This window comes from Prunus avium, chromosome 7, assembly GCF_965620075.1.
Source record: "Prunus avium chromosome 7, drPruAviu1.hap1.1, whole genome shotgun sequence".
Lineage (NCBI taxonomy): Eukaryota > Viridiplantae > Streptophyta > Magnoliopsida > Rosales > Rosaceae > Prunus > Prunus avium.
In genome coordinates this window covers 34,953,211-34,975,969 of record NC_142290.1, presented here as the reverse complement: position 1 = coordinate 34,975,969, position 22,759 = coordinate 34,953,211, and the positions used below count along the sequence as shown (strand labels likewise).

The following is a 22,759-nucleotide window of genomic DNA, read 5'->3' as shown; positions in this document are numbered from 1 at the left end:
AAGGTTCATATTTAAAGGGAACTTAGGTGAGGGGGGGGGGGGGGGGGGGGGGGGGTGTCATTGTAATTTCATTAAAATGTTTTTTCCTTCTTCTTTTGGAAGTGAATAAAAGGAATTTCATTATAATTTATATGAGATTTTAAATCAATTGGGGATCCGAATTTAGGGTTTCTTTTAACATTAGACAGTAGATTAAGTGTTAGTTGATATGTACGTATATTAGAAGATTGAAGGGATATGTACGTAACTTTTACAAATAAAGAAAAAAGGACAACGGTCAATTCTCGTTTTGGAAGAAATCATTTTACCACTAAATGAACCATTATGGATTTTTTTTCATCAAAAGAGTAGTTAGTTAAAATCAAGGTCTAAAATATCGAGGGTTTTGGAAATATTAGGGGTCCAAAAACACAGAAATATCCGGAAATTATCAAGATCGGTAAAAACTAAATCAAAACAAAGGAAATTATAAGAAAAAACTTGGAAATTTTGATTGAAATTTTGAAAATTGGGTCTAAGATTGGTTGACGTTGCCCATAAGCAAAATCATTTGAAGATTGGGACTCGGATTTTTTCCATCAACAATGTGGTGGATAAGACGTGAAGGAAGAATGGAAATGGCAAGGATTCGAATCCCCCATGTGCGCACGCATAAGCCTTTTTTTTTTTTTTTTTTCTATTCTATGTCCATATCACGATATTATCGATATTGACCAAAATGCTGATGATAATTGAAGGATATTATTGGCGCCGAAATTTCTGTGATATTATCGACAATTACACGCATATGTTCCAAAATATACCCCTCCCAAAAAACGATAATATCCTTAATATTTTGATAATATTATCGATATTAAGGGGAAAAAAAATGTGCAACCACAAAATGTTTATTGCAAGGCATTTTATTAAATATTTTTGTCAGTCTCACTATCTATAATCAAGTGATGTATTTGTATTTCTCAATTATAACGGTTAATTGACATTCATACAATATAACATATCAAACTATATATTTAGTAAAAAATATTCCTTAACATATAACAATTCTTGAATTTGTGATATAAAATTGCAGAACTTTGAATAATAACGGCGGCAAAGCTTGAGGGAAAACCAGGTGCGCCTTTTGGCACATGAGGCGTCATCAACCCAAACAATGTGCCTTCAACGTTTGGTTGGTTGCATCTGAATAGAGTAAGAGTAACCCAGGCTTTGCTCCGTCGAACTGTGTTGAATAAATTTTAAAAAAAACACAAACAAAAAGATGAGTGAGGCTAATTTATTAAAATAAATGTACTTTTTTATTATAAAAAAATGTCTTGGATGAGGGTTTAGTAGAAAGTTGGTGGTGGTCTGGTCTCCATGATTTTCGAACGATATTGACTAAGAACAATTCTACTATTTATCTTTTTAATTAAAAAGAAATGTCAGTGAAAGGGACAGACATGTGCAATGCTGTTTTCAAGGTCGACCTAAAGTAATTAATTATGGGTAAACGATTTGAAAAAGTAAATTAAAATATTTAAGAATTAAGAGGAGGGATGCCTTCCCTCTTTCAGAATGTAGGCGCCAAGCCAACCGGCGGTAAGTGGTAACAGCCTTCATTTTTAATATTATCAGAAAAGACAAGGGATTTTATTAAATACTTAATACACTGTATATAAGTTTAAAATTTTGATGGATCCATGATACTTTAGTCAATTGATTTAACCCGCATATACAGACGACTTTTGATATTTGAAATGACTTGTTATCAACTACTTCAAGAGCTCAAATTAAACATGGAAAAATTTTATGAGAGCTTACGCATTATGGTAACGTGATGAGATGATATAATATTGGGAAACATAAATTTCCAAATTAATACCTACTAATCATGATATGGTTTGGCATTTTGGTCAAATTTGATGTTGATTTAAAGATACAAGGTAGCTGGTGAGCAAGAACATGTGAACAACACATGGACTTAGCATGACCTAGAATATTTGAGCAATGTCTACATTCTAGAGCACCCATACCTCCCCCACGTGGACTCAATTCATGCATTAACTACTAGAGTGCTAATGGAGTCATTATTATTTCCAATGTACATACTTAATCTTAGTCTAATCTGATATTCCTAAATAATTGGACCAACTAATTTACATAAAGCAAGCACTAATGAAGGACTTTGGACGCCGAACATTGTCTTGTCATGTTACATATACAATAATTAATAAGTTTGGAATTAACTTGTGATAAAATTAATTAATTATGCATTTGCTCATGCAGATAAACACATTTGTCTAATTAATTACCAATTAGACGATCCTAATCCCCCCCTCTCCCCCCATAAGACGACAGAGATGAATGAATTAAAGCAAGCAAAAACATGATAATTGAGAGAGAGAAAGTGTTTGGATTTGAAGATTCTTCATGTCCTCTGATCTAAATCAGTTTCCATTTTAAGGTTTGTTTGGGAGTGATTCTAAATACGTTAGAATCACTTTTAGGGAGAAACAACTCTTATGTGCTTCTCTATCATAAAAGTGCTTTTTGGCCTATCCAGAATCACTCTCAAACGAGTTTAGTTGTTAATTGAAAAGCGATTAATGTTGAATGATGCCCAATTAAGTTTGGTCAGACCCAATTAGCAGAAAATGATGTAATTAGTGGAGATGATAGTACAGGCAAATCTGATTCTCTGTTGGAGGAGACACAATCTCAAAATCTCATATATATATATATATATATATATATATATATATATATATATATATTTTGCAGGTGGGTATACATATGTGACAAACAGCATATAAACAAAATCTATGCCTAATATTGTGAACCATATAATTGATCTGAATTTTTTTTTTTTAATCAACAAAAACAAAAACTTTTTGAAAATGATTCCTACTGGTTGGATAAAAAAAAAATTAAAAAGATGTTGATTGGTTTCTGAACATAAATAAGTAGAAACAAGATGATCGTATGATGTCCCTATATTTGTGTGATATGATATGATATGATGGGACATTATAGGCTCCAAAATCATGTGCTTTAGAAAACCTGTTCGACCTCATTCTAACATTAACTCAATTATCATGTTATGAATCTAGCCATATAAGTTTTGTTGTCTACCAACATCCTAATTAATCCTCTAATTTATCTCTACATCATAGAATTTTGAAAATACATAGCATAGGATAAATCGTACATATGCCAAGTCTTCGATGTGACAATGAGGGTGAATTTACTAGTTACTCCTTCCACAAAATGCAATCTAACAACAATTTTGTTGCTCGAGCAAAATGGTGTTGCTGAGAGAAAGCATAGGCACATCATTGAACTTACAAGAACCCTCCTTGCACAGTTGTGTTTTCATTTGAGGCCTTTGGATGGGCCGTTCATTTGAAATAAAGGCCCATGTCGAAACGAAAAAGTGGGCCTACTACATCAAGGTCCATTATAAGTGGAGGAATATAGTTGGGCTGCTTGAAGATTGTTTATCTCTCTTTTTTGGCTTTTTATCACATTGTTTATCTCTCTTTTTTGGCTTTTTATCACAAAACATCCTGACGTTTACGAAACTATCAGATTACATCCTTAAAGTTTTTTTGTATCACTCATGGTTCCTAACGTTAATATGGATGCTCTTAAATAGTCCTTCTGTTAAAAAAACTGTTAAATTCAAGGATATAATCGTCAAATCAATCCAAAATTATAAAATTATAATATAAATATATATGCCCTTACCTTCTCAACGAGTCTCGGAAGTGTCTCTGCTGATAAATGCCTGGCAAGATTCATAGCTGAAGACAGACTCAACCCAACCACACTCTCCAAAAACGCAACTTTTCCATTGTCACCTTTTTCCTTGGCTAAATACCTCACCTTTTCTTTAAACCCAACCAATTCTCTTCCCTCCTTTCTCTCCCGCTCTCTCCACAGCCCAAGCTCATCCAACTCCAAAACCCCATCGACCAACATCCGCAAATACCTCGGCGAATTCGACGAAACAAAGGCGGCTTCTGTCTCAGAAACCCCACATTCTTGAAGAAACTCCCAAAAAGCATCTTGGGCAGCTTTGAATTGCTCCGATTGGTGGTCTGGCGGAGGTGCAGGGTTGTTGGGTGGTGTGGAAAACAGGGGATGGTGAAGGTGGGGTGATGGGTTTTGGAGGGCGTGTGAAAAATTGGGTTTTTGGGTTTGTTGGTTTGTTGGGGATGAGGAAAGTCTGAAACTCAACAGAGCAAGCTCTCATCTTTTTGTTTTGGATTGAGCTTGCTCACTTTTTTGGGGAAGTTTTTTTTTTGGGTCGAATTTTGGTAAGTTAGATATCCCTTTGGTGGGACTTTTGCTGCCATTGATATGACGATTATACCCCTAGATTTAACAAAATTTTTGACAGAAGGACTATTTAAGAGCACCCATATTAACGTTAGGGACCATAAGTAATACAAAAAAACTTTAGGATGCAATCTGATAGTTTCACAAACGTCAGGGACGTTTTGTGATAAAAAACCTTTTTTTTTTTTATAAATTTATTTATAATGAAAACAAAGTTTAGGAGGAGATAAAATTGGCTACTCTCACCACCAGCATCACGACATACCCACAACCTCAAGCTGGAATGCGCGGTACATAACTGCCTGCTACCACGAGTATGAATTTATGTAGGAAATTACAAATCACGCACCAATAAGGACTGTTGGCATTGAAACTCAAACACTTACACACAGTACAATGACTTCACCAACTGATTGGCATTGTTTATATCTTTCTATTCTCTATTTGTTCATTTGTCGTATTTAAAATGTCACACTTTTTGCTACCACACTTAGTTTGATATATTTATACAATCAAAAAATGTACACTGATGTAGAGATCGATGGGTGAGATAAGTAATTATTGGATGGGTGAAAAGTTGTCTTTTTTCCAATTTATCTATGACTTTAAAATCAAGATTTTTCTTTATATATAGATAGATAAGATTAATTTTGTAATAAAATACTAAAAGTTAAGAAATATGGACCGTTCAAGACTTCTGTAATTAAAAATACAAAAAAAGAAAAAAAAAGAAAGACAAAGCAACGTAGAATATGGACCGTTGGGGTTGCATTCTCGGGGATCCATGTTCCTGGGTAAAAGCCGTGTTTAAGCTAACAGCTTGCTCCCTCCCGCCTCTTATATTCACCAATCACCATCGCCCACCTGTCCCATCGACTTTCTCAACCGTTCACTTTCACTCCCTTTGTGTCCAAAACAGAAACAGTTATAGAGCTTTCGCGCTCTCTCTCTCTCTTTCCCCATCTCTGCTTCTCTATCTCTTCTTCACTATAAACTCGAATTTTCAAAACCTGAATTCTCCGAAACCGAAAAAAATGATCAATTTCAGCTCCAACTGCACCCATCACACTAACCTTCACTCCACCTTCGCTCCTCGTTTCTTCCTCAAACACGCTTTCCAGATCCGCGAGTTCCGGGTCTACCGTCGCCGAAGACTCAAACTTGCCCCGCGAAACCAACTCGGAATCGGAAACGGAAACCCTTTCCACGACTTCATTTCCCAATTCCCTTCCCCTAATTCCCTCCAACTCATCGCTCCGCTTCTCGGCTTCGTCTCCGGCGCCACCCTCTACCTCTCTAATTCCAATTCCAATTCCGGCTCGGCCAAGCAGCAATCCGGTTCCGATATCGGAGAGTGGGTTTTGTTCACCAGTCCGACGCCGTTTAATCGCTTCGTCCTCCTGAGGTGTCCGTCGATATCGTTCCAGGGGAGCGAGCTGTTGGAAGACGTGAACGAGAAGCTGGTGGAGGAGGACAGGCACTTCGTCAGGCTCAACAGCGGTCGAATTCAATTCGATTCGAGGAACCGCACAGACAGTGGCGTGGAGGAGAAATTGGAGTATCAGAGACTGTGCGTGGGCACGGACGATGGAGGGGTCATATCTCTTGATTGGCCTTCGAATTTGGACCTCAAAGAGGAACATGGTTTGGACACCACCTTGGTTATCGTGCCGGGCTCGGCCCTGGGTAGTATGGATTGGAAAGTCAGGTCCTTTGTGTGCGAAGCTCTCAGGCGAGGTTGCTTTCCGATTGTTATGAACCCTAGGGGTTGCGCCGGGTCGCCTCTCACCACGCCACGGTATGTGTAACTCGCTCAACTCAACTCAATTAAACTCAGTGAGGCAAGGATCATCTATCTGTTTGTGAATTGTAGTTGAAAACTTGAAATAATGAGGTGTGTGTTGGAAATTTGGTATCTTGGACTGAATATTGCACTTGTTATACGTAATTAAGAAATGGGTCTGGGTTTGTTTTGGATTTTTTTTTTAGGAGAAGAATCAGATGGTGATCGTAGAACGACTTAAGCCACTTTATGTTATGTAGGTTATTTTCAGCAGCTGACAGCGATGATATCTCCACTGCTATACAGTTCATCACTGAGGCGAGGCCGTGGACCACGATGATGGGTGTTGGCTGGGGCTATGGTGCTAATATGTTGACAAAGTACCTGGCAGAAGTTGGGGAGAGCACGCCGCTTACAGCCGCAACCTGCATGGACAATCCTTTTGACTTAGAGGAGGCCACTAGGTCCTCTCCTCATCAGATGGCTATTGATCAGCAGCTCACTGGTGGACTCATAGATATTCTAAGTTCTAACAAGGTGGATGATCAATTTGAATCTTCTACTATACTGCAAAATGCATTACCTTTCAGTCTTTCAATCTTTTACGAAACAAATTGCTACTTAAAATGCTTAACGAGGTGCCATCAAATTATGTTCCATTTAGTTTATGTAATTTATCCCTTGTCGCTATCAAATTACACAATATGCACGCTTGGTTGTGTAGGAACTGTTTCAAGGAAAAGCAAAAGGGTTTGATGTGGAACAAGCTCTTTCAGCGAGTTCTGTTCGTGATTTTGAAAAAGCAATCTCCATGGTATCTTATGGTTTTGAGACCATTGAAGATTTTTATTCAAAATCAAGTACAAGAGGTGTGGTTGGGAATGTGAAGATTCCCGTTCTATTTATACAGGTGCCTACATGGTTGTCAACTCAAAACCATTTACTTCAACTTTGACAAGATCTTGTTTATTGTATGTTAATATTTCAAACATGTCACTTTATCAGAAAGACAATGGGTCAGCGCCACTCTTCTCAGTTCCACGCAGTTTGATAGCAGAAAATCCATTTACAAGCCTACTTTTGTGTTCTTATTTGCCTTCTAGTGTCATTGATGGAGGTAGATTTGCTCTATCTTGGTGCCAGCATGTAACAATTGAGGTAATAAATTGGTTTATTTCTGTTTGCGGTTGAAGAAGTTTTATTTTAAAACACCTCATGTTTGAAGATTGGATGGAATCTAACTTTGTATTTTGATATTCTGATAAGAATGCATGTGGTCTGTGCAGTGGCTTACAGCAGTGGAGCTTGGACTTTTGAAGGGTCGTCACCCTCTTCTTAAAGATGTGGACTTACCCATCGACCCTTCTGAAGATTTAACTCTTGTGGAAGGCAGAGGGTCCAACAATAATGGCAAGTTTTCCAAGCAGTTGGATCTTACCCAGTCAGATTTTTTAAACGGATATACCACAGAACCAACAAACAATATGCCCAGTGAAAGTGATGCTGCTGCTAGCTTCTGGTTAAGATCCAAAAAGAACTCATGGAGAAAGTCAGAGGTTGGACACAAAGCGTTGCCGGATGTGGAAAATGGTGCCCTGCATCAGACCAAATCTGATGACCCAGAATTGGTCAACGAGGAGGAAGTCAATCCTGTAGATGGTGAAAGAGGTCAAGTGTTACAGACAGCACAAATTGTTATGAACATGCTAGATGTAACCCTGCCTGATACTCTAACAGAAGAAAAGAAGAAGAAGGTGGAGCTTGAAATTGCAATTTCATGCTATGGTTTCGCATTTGTGGTCGCATTTATGTTCATGTCATATGTTAATTGGGGTCTCTGGTCTTCTCTATGTGCATTTTAGAACTGATTAACACATAGTATATTTATGTTCTGGTCTATCTGAATCAAATATTGTACCTATTTAAATTTTATCTGAGATTTTTCTGGTATATGTGCCCAGGTATTAACAGCAGTTGATCAAGGGGACACACTAATGAAAGCTTTGCAAGATGCAGTGCCAGAAGATGTTCGTGGCAAGCTAACAGCTGCTGTATCTGGAGTTGTGCAGACACAAGGCACAAACCTTAAGTTTGATGAACTCCTGCGTATTACCCGGATTCCTGATATGTCTTCAGGTCTAAAGTCAAAGGTCCAAGAAAAGTTCACGGGAATATCAAGTTCAGAAGGTTTAAATCAAGACAATCATTCTTCGAATCAGTTGAAAAAGGATGATGATCTGGTAGATAGCTCACTTAACAATCTTCCTGATATGAACAAGCCTCCAGGGGGACTAGAATCAGAGTATCATCCCTCAGATAGATCACAACAGAATTTAAATCCAGATCAGTCCCAACCATTGAGCAGTAATGGAAGCGATGTTTCTGGTTCTGTCAGAAACGATGTTAGTGAATCAGGAAATAATGACGATGAGTCTTCCCAAGAAAAGGCTCCTGAATATCTTTATGATCAGGGGTCAGAACCAGACACAAATACTAACAGTTCCAGCCAGGCTGAAATTGTTGGTGGTTCTGATGAAGCAATTGTTGAGGAGCCAAGAGACCAAGATGGTATAGTAGATCAAGTAGACACAAAAGAGGAGGAAGGTAATGATAATCAAAAGATGGATGATAATAAGAATATGAAGCCTGTGATGGATCAAAGTAATACCTTTAGTGTTTCTGAGGCACTGGATGCATTTACAGGGATAGATGATTCCACCCAATTGGCGGTCAACAATGTTTTTGGTGTTATTGAAAATATGATATCTCAATTGGAGGAGAGTTCAGAACATGAAAAAGAAGTAAGCAAAATTGACTCTGTATCAGGGTCTGAATCTGCAAAGGACCATCTCGATGATGACAGTAGTCTGGAAGATTCAGAAGCCAGTAAGACTGACCAAAATGAACAGCTGGATAGGTTAAGCAATATCTCTGTACCTGATCACCCTGAGATGGATTTGCAATCTGATGCACCAAATGGATGGGTAGAGAAGCCTAATCAAAGCCCCATGTCAGTTAATGGGAATTTTATGAACATTTCTCAGGGAAGTGATGCAGTTAACAGTGGAGTTGAGGATAAAAATGAAAAGAAGGATCAATTGGTTGGTATCAATCTTCTTGCTGGAAATTTAGACAAACTTAATCATGTAAAGAGCACTCCGCTCTGCATAACACCAGTTCCAACTGGGGCCCATATTGATCTTCTTTCAAAGTTACCTACCAAACCACTAGATTTAGATTCAACTACCTCTCTATTGCTGGACTATATTCCAGAAGAAGGTCAGTGGAAGCTCTTAGAACCACCAGGACATGTCGGAAGTTCTGTTGGTAATGATGCGACTCATAGGGAAGTTGATGGAAAGGTTCACGCCCATTCACCTGCAAAGGTAAATGATAAAGTTATTGAACCATCATATGTAATATTAGATACAGAGAAGTATCAGGAACCAGTAAAAGAATATGAAACAGTGGAAAATATGGAGGAGAGAATTGAAATTGGTGAAGAAAAAGAACAGGATTTCATTCAGTTCGTGAAAAATATTATATTGAATACTTTGAAGGTTGAAGTGGGTCGCAGACTAAGTGCAGCTGGCATGAAAAAGATGGAACCCTATCTTGCCAGAGATGCGGAACAAGTGGCAAATGCAGTATCGTTTTGTGTTGGACCCGATGCTCCCATTTTGGAAGTTAAATACCATAGTATTGACAGCATCTCAGAAAAATTTGGTACTCTTCATGGTGAGCATGTGGTTAGAGCCATATCATCCGCTGTTCAGGGCACTAGCTTCTTGAGAAGAGTACTGCCAGTTGGTGTTATAGTAGGCTCGAGCTTAGCTGCGCTGAGAAAACATTTTGTTGTGGTTACAGAGCATGACCGTGGCCAAACAGAAGTTCTGACACTTAGTCAAGCCAAAATATCTGGAGAAAAAGATCTGGGCAAGGCTAGTGGCGCTGAGATTCACCACACGCCTGTTAATAAATCTGATCAAAATGCTAGGTTGGATAGTTCAGTTAACAGGAAAGGGGAGAGTACTGGGTTGAAGAATATAAAGAACACTGTTATGGTTGGTGCTGTTACAGCTGCCCTTGGGGCATCTGCGTTATTGGTGGAGAACCAGGTAAAAGTTTATTTCTTCAGACACTTTTGGTTTCTAGAATTCTAGTTATACTCATTGATTACGTGTTTATGTAAATTTATTCATAATCTTTATGAAGGTAGAAGCCCGCTGACTCTGTCTATTTTGGTATGTTGCTACTTATCATGCTTATATACAAACACACAGGGTTCATACAAAGGTGATGAAAATTCCGAGTGTTCGTCCAACTCCTTGATGGAAGGTAATGGCCAGAGGGAGCCTGACAAGCTTGAGGAGGCACTATCTGAAAAAAACCAAAATAACATAGTCACAAGCCTTGCTGAGAAAGCCATGTCAGTTGCTGCTCCCGTGGTACCTACCAAGGAAGATGGTGGAGTGGATCAAGAAAGGTCTAAGCACACAATTTATTGTATACATACTTACTACTAATTCTCTCTTTTACTAATATTGTAATTACTTTGCAAACAGATTGGTCGCAATGTTGGCAGATTTAGGACAAAAGGGTGGGATGTTGAAGCTAGTTGGCAAAATTGCATTGCTTTGGGGTGGTTTACGTGGTGCGATGAGTTTGACTGACAAGCTTATCCAATTTCTTCATATAGCTGAGCGTCCCTTAATCCAGAGGTATTGTGTAAGTTGTCTTCAGAGTAACCATATACGGGTTAATTCAAATTATCTTTATCTCAAAGTTCTTTGGGCTACGAATTTCTATGTTTAGTAAGTTAATCTTACATGCCAATCTATAAAGGGTATGGTTATTAAGAGAGGATCAAATTAGAACTTTTATCTGTATATTGCATGGTAATCTTTCCTCATTTATGCACTTTTTGTTGAATTGAGTTCTGTACTTAATTACTGTATTTACTGATCTGGTCTTTTATTCTCATTTTCTTCTGTAGGATTTTTGGGTTTGTTGGTATGGTGCTTGTTTTATGGTCACCAGTTGTTGTTCCACTACTTCCCACATTTCTACAAAGCTGGGCAACAAATACATCCTCTAGAATTGCTGAACTTGCTTGCATTGTTGGCCTCTATACGGCTTTTATGATACTTATTATTATATGGGGCAAAAGAATACGCGGATATGAAAATCCCCTACAGAAATATGGGCTAGATTTAACGTCATTGCCAAAGGTACGGATATCTGAAACTCTGGACAAGAACTGGATCTTTGGTTGTGGTTATATATCTCCATTCTTGAGCTTGCTAATTGAAGATCTGATTTGTCTTTACATGCTCAAGTCTTTGTGCGAGAGAACAATGTAATTTGGTGTTGCTTGGTTCATGCAAAATAAGATAATATTCATTACTTGCAGCTAGATGATTTTTCAGTTCCTTTCTTGCAGTTATGCGATTTTTTGAAGGGCTTGATTGGTGGAGTCATGCTTGTGTTATCAATACAATCTGTAAATGCATTACTTGGCTGTGTGAATCTCGCTTGGCCCTCTACTCTATCTTCTTTGGATGCCATGACACGGATCAAAGTTTATGGGCAAGTGCTTATGCTGGTTGGTCAAGGATTTTTAAGAGCAACTGGTGTTGCTCTTGTGGAAGAATTGCTTTTCAGGTCATGGTTGCCCCAAGAAATTGCTGCCGATCTTGGATATTATCAAGGAATAATTATATCAGGACTTGCATTCTCTTTATTCCAGAGGTTGTTTTCTACTCATTTTACTTATTGCCTTCTAGAATTCGTGCGTTCTTTTGTCTTCTGTTTGGAAATTGGAATGGATATTTGCCCTATACAAGATATATGCAATGCAATACTGGAATGTTCTGTAGAATGATTTCTGCCGACCATGTGCAAGATAAATTTAACAGTCTTTTCTTTCATTGGGGTTTCAGATCTCCACTATCAATACCAGGACTATGGCTTCTATCTCTGAGTTTATCAGGTGCTCGACAAAGAAACCAAGGCAGCCTTTCCATTCCAATCGGGTTTCGTGCAGGAATTATGGCTTCAAGTTTCATCTTACAGAAGGGTGGCTTTCTGACCTACCAGGCTAGCTTTCCTCATTGGATTATGGGGACGCACCCATTCCAACCATTTAGCGGTCTAACTGGTTTTGCATTCTCCTTATTTTTAGCACTAATTCTGCACCCAAGGCAGCCTCTGAATAGAACAGATTTGAGAAGAAGTGAAGAATTAAAAGAACAGTATATATAGTGTTATGTTATTCGCAACGCAGATGGTGGTTTAATGGTGAATCAGTATGAGCATGGCAGTCTCGTCGTTGCTTACTGATTCTGGTTGCTTGTGTACTTTCACCTTGAAATAGGAACAGCCTGAGGTTGGAATTCAATGTATGAAAGAAGGTACAAACAGATGAAATAAATTCAGATGGGAAAGGTCATTGAAAGCTCAAAATGCTTCATGGGAGCTTGTCATCTCTAATGCTATAGGTCAACAAGCTGGCGGCCATGGTGTATATATAAATCCCAAAGGCTGCAGGCAAATTTTGTAACTGGGAAATGAGTAGAGTACATATTCTCAATCTACTTGCCTTATCTCATGATCGCACCAACGTGCTCGTGAGTTTAGCTCATTTTGCTTGTTTCTGTTCTTACCTTTTTGCCAACACACTACATGATGTTTACAGTACTGTATAGAATGAACAACCACCATTAGGATTTTGATTGTACTTTACATTTTTAATCCCAAAAAATCAAATTCAAGGCGATTTTTTCTGTTGAAAGTCTTTGTATTTGCTAGGCTTAAACCCTAATTCCGTTCTTTACTGCTAGTGGTGCTAATCCTTTACGGTTAAAACTTAAACCCTAATATCGACAACTTCTCAACATTAAGAGGCAGGAAATGCTACATTATTTTCAAGAATAACAGAAATATGTATCATTTCTGTTTCACTCGCACTATCTTCCTTATGAACCATAAGCAAGTGGAATGCCTGTTGTCTTTAGCCAATGACCTGCTCCATGTAAGAACAAACCAACTGTAAACTGCCTCGCAATCTCTTCACTGCAATTATTTTTATAGCCTCCCCATTTGACCCTGTGCCTTGTATCTGATCCAGGTCCAAAATTCAAATACTCTATGTACTCCACAGTTTCCACAGTGCTATAATCATCCCACTTTGACCACCCTTGTGGGTTTATCATGTCCCCCAAGTAGCTCTTCATGACTATAGTCCTTGAATAATTTCTCCAAGGCCTACCCAAAAAAGTTGTGAAATTTTGCCTCTCAGTCTTGTTGAAATCTGGTGCAGCCACAATGGTACAGTTCTGCAACGAAATGCCAGTGTTTTGATTTGGGTCTGTTCTCCCTTGAGCAGTGATCATCAATTTCTGACCGGGAATCGGTTTTCGAACAATTACTGTGCAGTTTTGGAAGACTGCAGCTGCATTTCCGAAAATGAAATCAATCGTGCCTTCGATTATGCAGTCGCGGTAGAATTGGCGGAGGGAATGAACATAAAGGGTGTCTTGATAAGAACTGAAGTTGCAATGATAGAAGGCAGAGTTAGAGGTCACTCTTGCAGCAACGGCCTGGAACTTCTTTGAACCTGCTGTGTTGGTTATGGTCAAGTCCCTGGCTAAAAACCTGTCCCCAATTACAGCTGCAAAGATCAGAACAATAAATTCTTTAACTTTCAATTCAATACTCATCAAATTTCAAATACATGTAAAAATGTCAAGAACACAAGAATTTTCTGAACCGAAAATTTGTTACTTACTTAAAGTGGCTGTAGCAAAGGTGGAAAACCCATCCGCAAAGCTTTTAGACCCTGTGATTATGGTTGTGTTCATCCCATCTCCAACCAACATGACATTAGCCTTTTCTCTGGAAATCTCTACAGTCTCATTGTAAACTCCTGCCTTTATTTTAATCAAAAACCTGGTCCTGCTCATGTTAGGAGCCATCTTCAGTGCTTCATCAATAGTCTCATAATCTCCACTGCCATCAGCGGCAACAACAATGTCAGCCTTCATTGTTGGTTCTCTCTGCATCAGATTTCGATCACCGGGCAGCATCCACATTGGGAACCTCTTCTTTGGTTTCTTGGTAACAAGCCTCTTCTGTTCATTCAGGACTTGTTCTTGGTATCTGATCATGGCCAAGCAATCGCTCATCAATTCAGAGATGGGAGCCAACAAGCCTTGGAGGTGACCTTTGAGACCGATTTGATTTTCTGAATCAAATTCTTCCAATTCAAAAAACCCATCAGTGCAAGTGTTCTCATTTGTCATAGCTGCACTAAGAAGAGTCTTGAGGTTACCGTAGGACACACGAAATCCATGCAAATCATCAACTGCCTGGCCAAGTTCATAAAGGGTTTGGTCTAACATCTCTAGGCAATCTTTCAGCGCATTCCTCTCTTGCAAATACAAATCTTGGAGCTTCAGAAGACCCTTAATGCTCCGCCTGGTACTTTCCACAGATTCCACAGTTTGGTTGATGTTGGCCTCAAGAAGATGATGAAATGCAGTGAAATGGTCATGGGTTTTGACAGAGGCAAGAGCAGTGAAGCACAGAGATGGGTGAAGAAGAGTGGTGCAAGCGTTCTTGATTGTGGGGTGTGGAATTTGGTGGCCGAAAGAGAAGCCCAAGTGGAAGAAGAAGAATGAAGCCATTAGAAGCAAAGATGTTAAGGAGGGAAAGAACATAAGCATGTTCATCTTGATGCAGTTTCTTGACCGCTTCATTGCTGATTTAGAGTTCGTTCTAAATTTCTGTGACTTTTGTACTTCAATCAAGATTCAAACTAACCAAAAGCGCCGTGCACTGTTTTATAGACAACAAAAAATTATGAAAACAAATTTTTTTTTTCGGCGCCACATTTAATTGGAGAATTAGAGTTGTTAAATAAATAGCGTCTTATGGGGTGCCCTGCAAGTCCGTTGCATGCTCATATGTTTTCACATCTAAATTACAAATAAATAAATAAACAAAAGTGAGTTTTCTATTTGACCAATGCTGAAGCCCAAAGACAAAAGAAAGCAACTTACCTAGGGCTGGCAACTCCAGCCCAATTTTTTTAGACCCATTGAAACCCATATTAGCTAAGCCCAATTAAATTACTATAAAAGTTAGCTACCGTTTGGTATTGCTTATTTAGGGCCAAAATCACATTCTTCAAATTTTTTGGCTACATTCCTGTTCGGTAACGTTTTAAGAGGTTGTTTTCATTTTCAGAGAACAAAAATGAGGCAAAAACACATTCGGTGGCCCAAAAACAGAAAACACTGAGAATGTTTTCATAAAATGAAAACAAGTTCACGTGTACTTGTAGAAAACAGAAAAAGTTGTTTTCATTCTCGTGGAAAACGTTTTCATAAAAATAACTCACATATTATTATTTCAAATTGTACTACCAGACACGTTTTTATTGTTTTTGTTTTCTGAAGATGTTTTCTAATTAATCTACCAGACGCATTTTCATTTCCTGAAAATGCAAATTCGTTTTCTTGTTTTCATTCTCAGAAAATATTCTCAGAAAACACTCTCCGAAAACGTTACCAAAATAATTGAAGTTAGATTAGAATTGGCTGAACTCTACGTAACTTTGAAATGGAGCAACTCAAACACAAAAGTTGTAAGCAATTGTTTTCCATTTGTCACAAAGTCGTTGCTTGCTTACTGGTCAGATCTTACTTCTTGGGGAAATTTCATCCGTATATACCTTCCTCCAAAGGAGCATATGCACCAATGGAAACTAGATTACATCTAGGGCAACCTATGAAGAATCTAGCTTAGGCTAACTTCAAGAAATTTAGGTTAGGTGACCATGCCATGATCTTTTTCTTCTTTGTTTTGGGTCACTGTGACCATGATGTGTTTGGTGTGGTCACTACAAATACTAGTGCGTTCAACAAAAAGAAGAGATAATGCTAAACAAAAGTAACCAAACTTTTTCTTAATTCAAGCAAATAAAAAAAGGAGATGTGATTGGATGGCAGAACAAAAGTAGGTGAAGCAAAGTTGACTTCAATTGATTAATGGGGTTAAAAACCCAGGTTCAAACATTTCCAATAGGAATGTAAAATGAAAATTCCAAAAGAAACGAAAAAAAAATAGTTCAAAATATATCCAAAAACAATCCTCATACTAGGGAGGAAAACTCCACTCTTAGCCAACCAAAGCTTCCGCCTCTTTATTTACTCTTTAGCTTTCCCTTCACTCCTCCTCGGCAAGAGGAACAGACTCAGCCTGCAAATTAACACAAATTAAGTTAGAAAATTAATGGTAAGGAAGAAAACTAATGGAAAGTAAGAAAATCATGAAACGGTACGGTGTTAGGCAAAGAAGTTTACCAGCTTGCGATACTTGAGGGCGTAGAACATCTCAAGATATCGACGGCTTTCAAGGCGATCAAGGTTAGAAACATGCTTCCAGAAGCCATAAACTCCGGTGAGAGTCAAGAGCCTTTCTGAGTAGATTTGCCATGTATACCTACACAAACAGAGGAGAGGTGTAAGAAAATTTAGAAGGCATATGACAATAAAATTATGTTGCTGCACAAGAGGGCTGTGCTTACTTCTCAAAAATACGCTGCAAGCCACCCTGAGAAATCTTGTCCCAGTGGCTAGGATCTGCCCTGCTTTTCTCAAAGAAGTCAACAAGGATCTCCGAAGCTTGATCACCATGATACGGATCAATGTGGTAGCCAGATTTGCCATGCACAATAATCTCAGCAGGGCCACCCTTGCAAGTAGCGAATGTTGGAAGTCCACAGGTCATGGCCTCAACAACAGTCAAGCCGAAGGCTTCATACACAGCAGGCTGCACAAAAGCTCCCTTGGTGTCAGCAATGACACGGTAGAGTTCACCGTTCCTCACGCGGTTCATCTGGGATGAAATCCATCTGAACTGCCCATTCAACTTGTAGGTGTCAATCAGCTCATGCATCTTCTTCATCTCAGCCTTCTCCTCATTGTCCTTGGACTCCTTTCGGCGGTCCCCGGCAACCACAACAAGGTTAACCAATTCCCTAAGCTTGGCATTTTTACCATACCACTCAACAAGTCCAGTAATGTTCTTCACACGGTCCAGCCTTGCCATTGTGAAGATGATTGGCTTGTTCCTGTCCTTCAACACACATCTGTTTGGCAACAAACAAACAGATTAGCATATGTTCAATTACAGAACAAGCAAAATATAATCAAGGCAAAGATGATGGAAGGAAACTTACAAGTGTTCCTTGTTCTCAACTTGGCTGTAAAGGAGCTCTTCAATTTCAGGGTGGAATGATGTCAGCCTCTTTTCCTTCTCAAAGTAAGGGAAGTAAATGCTCATGTCTGCTCCTGGTGAAACAATGTTGAACTTGGGATCGAAGACATCAATACCATGAACAACACGGTAAAGCCCAGGAAGAGTAAAAGCAGTGTGGCTCTCGTACTGGCCAACTGTGTCCTTGCTGCAAACATTTACAGAACATAAAATTAGGGTCCCAAAATATTTGACCATCGATACAAGAAATGTGAGGCAAGAGATATATTACCTTCCAGCAATCTCTTGGAAGGTACTGGTGATGATGAAATCAGTATGGTTCATGGCTATAAGATCAGCTGTAAATTGGGATGAGAAGTGATATTTGTCATCTAATTTCTTCCAGTAAAGGTCAGAATCAGGGTACTTTGTCTTCTCCAGGGCATGGGCAATGGTGCACTGCAAAACAACATCCAAAGAATGTGTTTAGTTAATAAAGACACAAAAATATACCCAGATGAAAAAGCCATCAAAGGGCATAACTAACTACATCTAGTGGTAATAATCACAAACCTGTGTAACACCCAATTTGTGTGCCATCCATGAGGCCACAATGTTCCCATCACTGTAGTTTCCGATGATGAGATCAGGCTTGCCGTGTAATTCCTTGGAAAGTTCCTGGATCGCATCCTGATAACAAAAAAAATTGGTATTTCTTAGAACCAAGTACAAGCAAAAACCAAAAATCAATGGAACATTTGTCACTCAAGAAACAAAATATGGCTGCTGACAGTATCAATAAAAAGTTCACCTCAGCATAAGTCTCTAGGTAGGGCCAGACTTCAAATCTCGAGATCCATCTGCGGACAATACCCTTCTCTGTTCTGAAGGGAACACGAAGAATATGGGAATACTCTGTGTTGTATACTTTCTCAAGACGCTCACCGCATGTTGTTCCAACCGCATCAGGAAGAAGCCTGGTGAGCTGGGGAGAAAACAGAATCAAGCCATCACAATAAGGTACAATATCACCAAACAACAAGAATAAAGGAGCTAAAAGATTTCAAGCAAGACTCACAATAATAATGCGGGGAGTGATATCCAGTCCCTGTTGCTTAATACGCTTAAGCATCTCAGTCTCCAAAGCACGAACTTGATCCAAGATATAAACAACCTAGAAAAACATAATCCATAACCAAAAATCAGGTAACCTAAACAGACACAAAAAGAAAATGTTAAGCATAAGACCTCAGGCTTGTAAACTGACCTGGCCACCAGTGTCAGGGTACCCCAAGACATTGTCTTGAGCGAAATAGCCGTGGGGAGAAAGGATCACAACATTAAAGACCATGGGGATTTGGCCAAGGAACTTTTCAAGAGTGCAAGGATCAGGTGCCTCAAGAAGATCCAAGAGGAGTTGGATCATCTCGAGAACGCGCTCGGCGGTGTCACCCCAACCTCTCTCCAAACCGAGCTTTTGTAACTTGTCCTCAAATTGCTTGTAAGGGGTTTCTGGGGCAATTGTGGAGAGGTAATCCTCTGCCTTCCTCAGAACATGTTGGAGTTCATTCACGTTATGAATTCTGTCATTCAGCATCATATTCTGCAGCAACAACAAAAAAACAATTAAATCAAGAAATCAGCAAGGCGTACTTAGTTCATTATCAAATCAATGATGGTAAATCTGTAAATGAGAGAAATCGATCTGTGTAAGGAAAACAAACCTTGCCCTTGTAGCAGTGAACTCGGAGGAATTCGAGCAGTGGGTGCATGCTCTCCTTGTCATGGAAGAGCTTTGCAGAAAGGTGACGGTTGAGGAACTCAACGCCATTTCCAATGGACTTGGAAAGAGTTGGGCGGGGGAAAGAAGCGTTGAATGGTTCGAAGTCCAACTCAAGCACAAAGTTGCCATTGGCACTGCAATCGAAAGCAGCTCAGATTATTAACATCATAAACAGCAGAACAAACAGATCAAGAACCAAATTAAACATTAAAAACCAAAAATCTACCTTCCATCAACAAGTTCCTCTTTGAAGTGCAAGTACTCAGGCACCTGCAGCTCCTCAACAACAAGTGCGTCGACATTCACACGGATGTACTCCCAAACACCAGGCCGTGGGCGCACAGCAAGAGCCACCCATGGGGGTAGAACAATAACTTCCTACATGACAAACAAAAAAAAAAGAGTTGAAATCACAAAATTCCTCAAATGAACCCAGAAATAATGATTATAATTAAATATGATCTGATAAGTTTACCTGGGTGTGTGTCAAAACTTCACCAAAAGCCCCATCCAAAAGCTTCTGTCTGTTACTTTCAGGAATTGCTTCAAACTCAGCAACAAGCTCATGGGGCTGCATAAACCCTTTTCCCTTGTTTATAATCCTGCAATATCAACAACCTCTCTCACATTAGCAACCTTAAATTTTCAAAATGGTCTTTTTGCATGTTTTGAAACATTTAACAAAAACCCTTTTGTGATCATAGATACAATGATGATCTGAGACGTCTTGTACCTTGAAAGAAGGGCAACAATCTCATTGCGGTGAGCAGAGAGAGTCACGTCCAACCTCTCGCGGAGGCTATGGACACGGGTCAAGGCACGATCCGCCATTGATAGCAGGTTGGTAAATCAGAGAACCTTAAAAAACTGCAAGTACAAAGCAAGCCGTGAGTATAACAAGTCATCCAGAAGCTTCGCAATAAAAAGAGATGGATAATCACCACCAAGTCAATAATTCCAACGTTACAGTAATAATAATAATAACATTATTTATTATTCTAGAAGACTAAGATTTCTTTGATTTTTCAAAACCAAACACACCATCCCCCAACCACCTCATACAAACGTTAATTAGAGAAGTGCGGTTGAACAAAGATTTGCAAACCTAAATAGTGGTTAAGAATAACGAAAAAAGATCCAGATGGTCTGTAGCAGCGTAACCGCTGATTTTAATTATTTAATAATTAGATGCACCCAGAAAGGATTTGCAGAGTGGCTGCCAGATAAAAAGCTTCAAGCCCGTCATAAAAATCCAGGCTTATAATAATTAAGGGTGCTTAGCAAAAGCAGAGAAAACGCTTTTTATCAAAGAAAAATAAAAATAAAAATGGTGCATTTGGCAAATGTTGACAAGAATAAATCTTTTCTCCAAAAGAGAAGCTGAAAAAGACCAACAAGATGAAAGAAAAACACTTCTTCTACTGGTTGCTTGTTGAACTGAAACAAGCCAACCAGTCAAAAAGATAAACAGCTTTTTCACTTTCAACAAACAAAAGCAGAGTGAAAAAAATTAAAGACAGAGATCTGCACAAAATACTGGTGCTACAAAGCAAAAACAGAGTATATACCCTCAAATAAACTCAACCCAACATTCAGAAGGCATTGATCTATGTGATTTGGCAGATGAACCAAAAGAAAAAAAGAGCAAAGACCATATAGCCTAAAGAAATAACCCAACAAGAAGAACAAGAACACAAGGAAAAATAAAAATGGGAAGAGAAAAGGAGTTACCTAGACAAAGAACACAGAGAGAGAGAGCCTTTGGAAACAGAGAAGAGAAGTGTTGTGGTTCGGAAGAACAAAGTTGGTGGGCAATTTATAGCGTGGAACCGCGAACGAAAATTAGCAAGTTAAAAAAACAACTTGGAGCGTACGATAATAAAGGGCAGTGGCAACAAAAAATCCAGAAGGGTAGTCGGAAATCTATTTTATCCATTTTACCAGTCTCATTTCCTTACCAGAAGAAGCCATAAAAAAACAGGGGGTAATTTCGTAAATTCACAAATTGAAAATCGGATATGATAGGATTTATGGAAAGAAATTAGAGAATTAATCAATTTTGTGCTGTTTAATTTTAAGCCTTGACATTCAAGCATTTGCCTTTTTTTGTAGGTCTTGAGCAACAAGAAAAATCCATTGGGATTTTCTGATGTCATTTTTCCATTGAAGGCACCAAAATCATGGAATGTGTGAAAGATAAAAAAAAAAAATTAAAAAAAATATGTGGCGGTCAGGGAAAGTGCAGAGAAAGAGGGGCATGCATGGGTCTAATCGAAGAAGGTGCTGGTTGGGTGATGATTCAGAAGTCGGACTTTTGGCCACTTTTAGACTCTGAAGTTGTTGTTCCCTATAAAACCCTAGAATTCTAGCCCATTGGGTTCATGGGTTTAATGTAATCCAATCTTTGGTTTTGGATTCATGTTTTTTAATTACTATACTATACCATACACGTATACACATTTATATATAATATTTATATGCACACACATTTAGATAAGAAGATATGTTTGAAGAATATGCCGAATCCCATCACACTATAATGTTACTATATATGTTATTAGCTAGTGGGAGCAATCATCGGAGGTGACGTGAAACCGACTGAAAACAACTAATATGTCTAATTCAAACCTACCGATGCATCAAAAGGAGTTTGTAGCTCAGCTAATTAAAACAGGGTTGTTTGGGTTTCCTCTTCGGGAAAACAAAACATAAAGATCAATCCAAGGATGTATAAAATAACACTAGACTAACATTACCTTGGAATGCCAACCAATATGTTCTTCACTAATGAGAGAGAGAGAGAGAGAGAGGAGAAACAAATGAATGAAAAGAATGAATTGAAGAAAGAATAGTGAACGCAGGGGTTCAATACACAAAACGCAGAGAATGATAGAAATGAAGAAGGGAATGAGAAATGGGATGGAGGAGAAGGAGGAGCAAACATCCCTTTTATATTATGGGGGAGGAGAGAGAGGCATGAGAGAGGTCATATCTCCATGACACATGATTTCCTTCCCACTTCCACCTTCCTGGTGGGTAATTGACTTCATTTTTAATCTTCAAATTGACAAAAATTAATTCAAAAATAAAATAAAATAGTGCCTCTGTTTCGTGAAAAATACAAAACCATTGTCTTACCCTCCTGTGGTTTTCTTGTTGCTTTCACAAAACCGCTTTACTTTTCCTCTTATCCACTTTCTTCTTCAATCCCTTTTTTAATTCCTCTCTCACTTTCTGTCCTAGTTTATGTACCCTGTAGGCCCTGTACGATTATTATATTATTTATTACAATTATTTTGGTTCCTGTTTAATTTTTAATACAAGCAAGTGATGGTCTAAATTACGAGTGAGTAAGAGAATTCGAACTTGGATTTAAAGAAGCAGACTCATTGCCGTAATTAACTGGGTTAACCTAACATTTCATCCATCTTTTTTTTCTTGTATTGAGTACATATGCATAACGTGTCCTGCCTTGGTTTTCTTTCTATGGCTCCTGTTTTCCTTGACTCAACGCTGCAAAAAGGTGACTGGCTTTGGCCGGTTTCTACAAGGGTACTTTCGTAGTTTTAAGTTTTCACCGTAATTAATTACTTTTAATTACCCGTCTA

At 38.7% G+C, this 22,759-nt stretch overlaps 3 protein-coding genes across 8 annotated transcripts; 1 reads left to right on the top strand and 2 right to left on the bottom strand.

Moving 5' to 3' along the window:
* Positions 1–5,209: 5,209 nt before the first annotated feature.
* Positions 5,210–12,899, top strand: LOC110749150 (alpha/beta-Hydrolases superfamily protein). Of its 4 annotated transcripts, none has more exons than XM_021949179.2 (11): positions 5,210–6,121; positions 6,367–6,643; positions 6,831–7,016; positions 7,112–7,264; positions 7,393–7,860; positions 8,068–10,224; positions 10,390–10,592; positions 10,672–10,827; positions 11,103–11,337; positions 11,550–11,857; positions 12,049–12,899. In XM_021949179.2, the coding sequence occupies exons 1-11, from the start codon at positions 5,358–5,360 to the stop codon at positions 12,368–12,370; spliced, it is 5,229 nt and encodes a 1,742-aa protein (XP_021804871.2). In that variant the 5' UTR covers positions 5,210–5,357; the 3' UTR covers positions 12,371–12,899. The 4 variants fall into 4 exon arrangements, with proteins under 4 accessions (XP_021804871.2, XP_088100030.1, XP_021804873.2 ...); XM_021949181.2 differs by having other exon boundaries at positions 5,980–6,121; positions 6,413–6,643; XM_021949180.2 differs by having other exon boundaries at positions 5,982–6,121; positions 6,313–6,643.
* A 97-nt stretch (positions 12,900–12,996) lies between these two features.
* Positions 12,997–14,865, bottom strand: LOC110749298 (pectinesterase-like). The gene is made up of 2 exons (XM_088243909.1): positions 13,896–14,865; positions 12,997–13,778 (listed from the first exon to the last, which is right to left on the bottom strand). The coding sequence occupies exons 1-2, from the start codon at positions 14,863–14,865 to the stop codon at positions 13,084–13,086; spliced, it is 1,665 nt and encodes a 554-aa protein (XP_088100035.1). The 3' UTR covers positions 12,997–13,083.
* A 1,266-nt stretch (positions 14,866–16,131) lies between these two features.
* Positions 16,132–22,081, bottom strand: LOC110749140 (sucrose synthase). Of its 3 annotated transcripts, none has more exons than XM_088243905.1 (14): positions 21,908–22,081; positions 19,885–20,018; positions 19,627–19,753; positions 19,378–19,529; positions 19,093–19,285; positions 18,636–18,971; positions 18,447–18,542; positions 18,180–18,353; positions 17,942–18,058; positions 17,661–17,827; positions 17,352–17,576; positions 16,698–17,261; positions 16,474–16,612; positions 16,132–16,369 (listed from the first exon to the last, which is right to left on the bottom strand). In XM_088243905.1, exons 2-14 carry the CDS (start codon positions 19,980–19,982, stop codon positions 16,337–16,339), a joined length of 2,421 nt encoding a protein of 806 aa, XP_088100031.1. In that variant the 5' UTR covers positions 19,983–20,018; positions 21,908–22,081; the 3' UTR covers positions 16,132–16,336. The 3 variants fall into 3 exon arrangements, with proteins under 3 accessions (XP_088100031.1, XP_088100032.1, XP_088100034.1); XM_088243906.1 differs by lacking the exon at positions 21,908–22,081 and adding an exon at positions 20,883–21,552; XM_088243908.1 differs by lacking the exon at positions 21,908–22,081 and adding an exon at positions 20,257–20,452.
* Between the last annotated feature and the right edge of the window lie 678 nt (positions 22,082–22,759).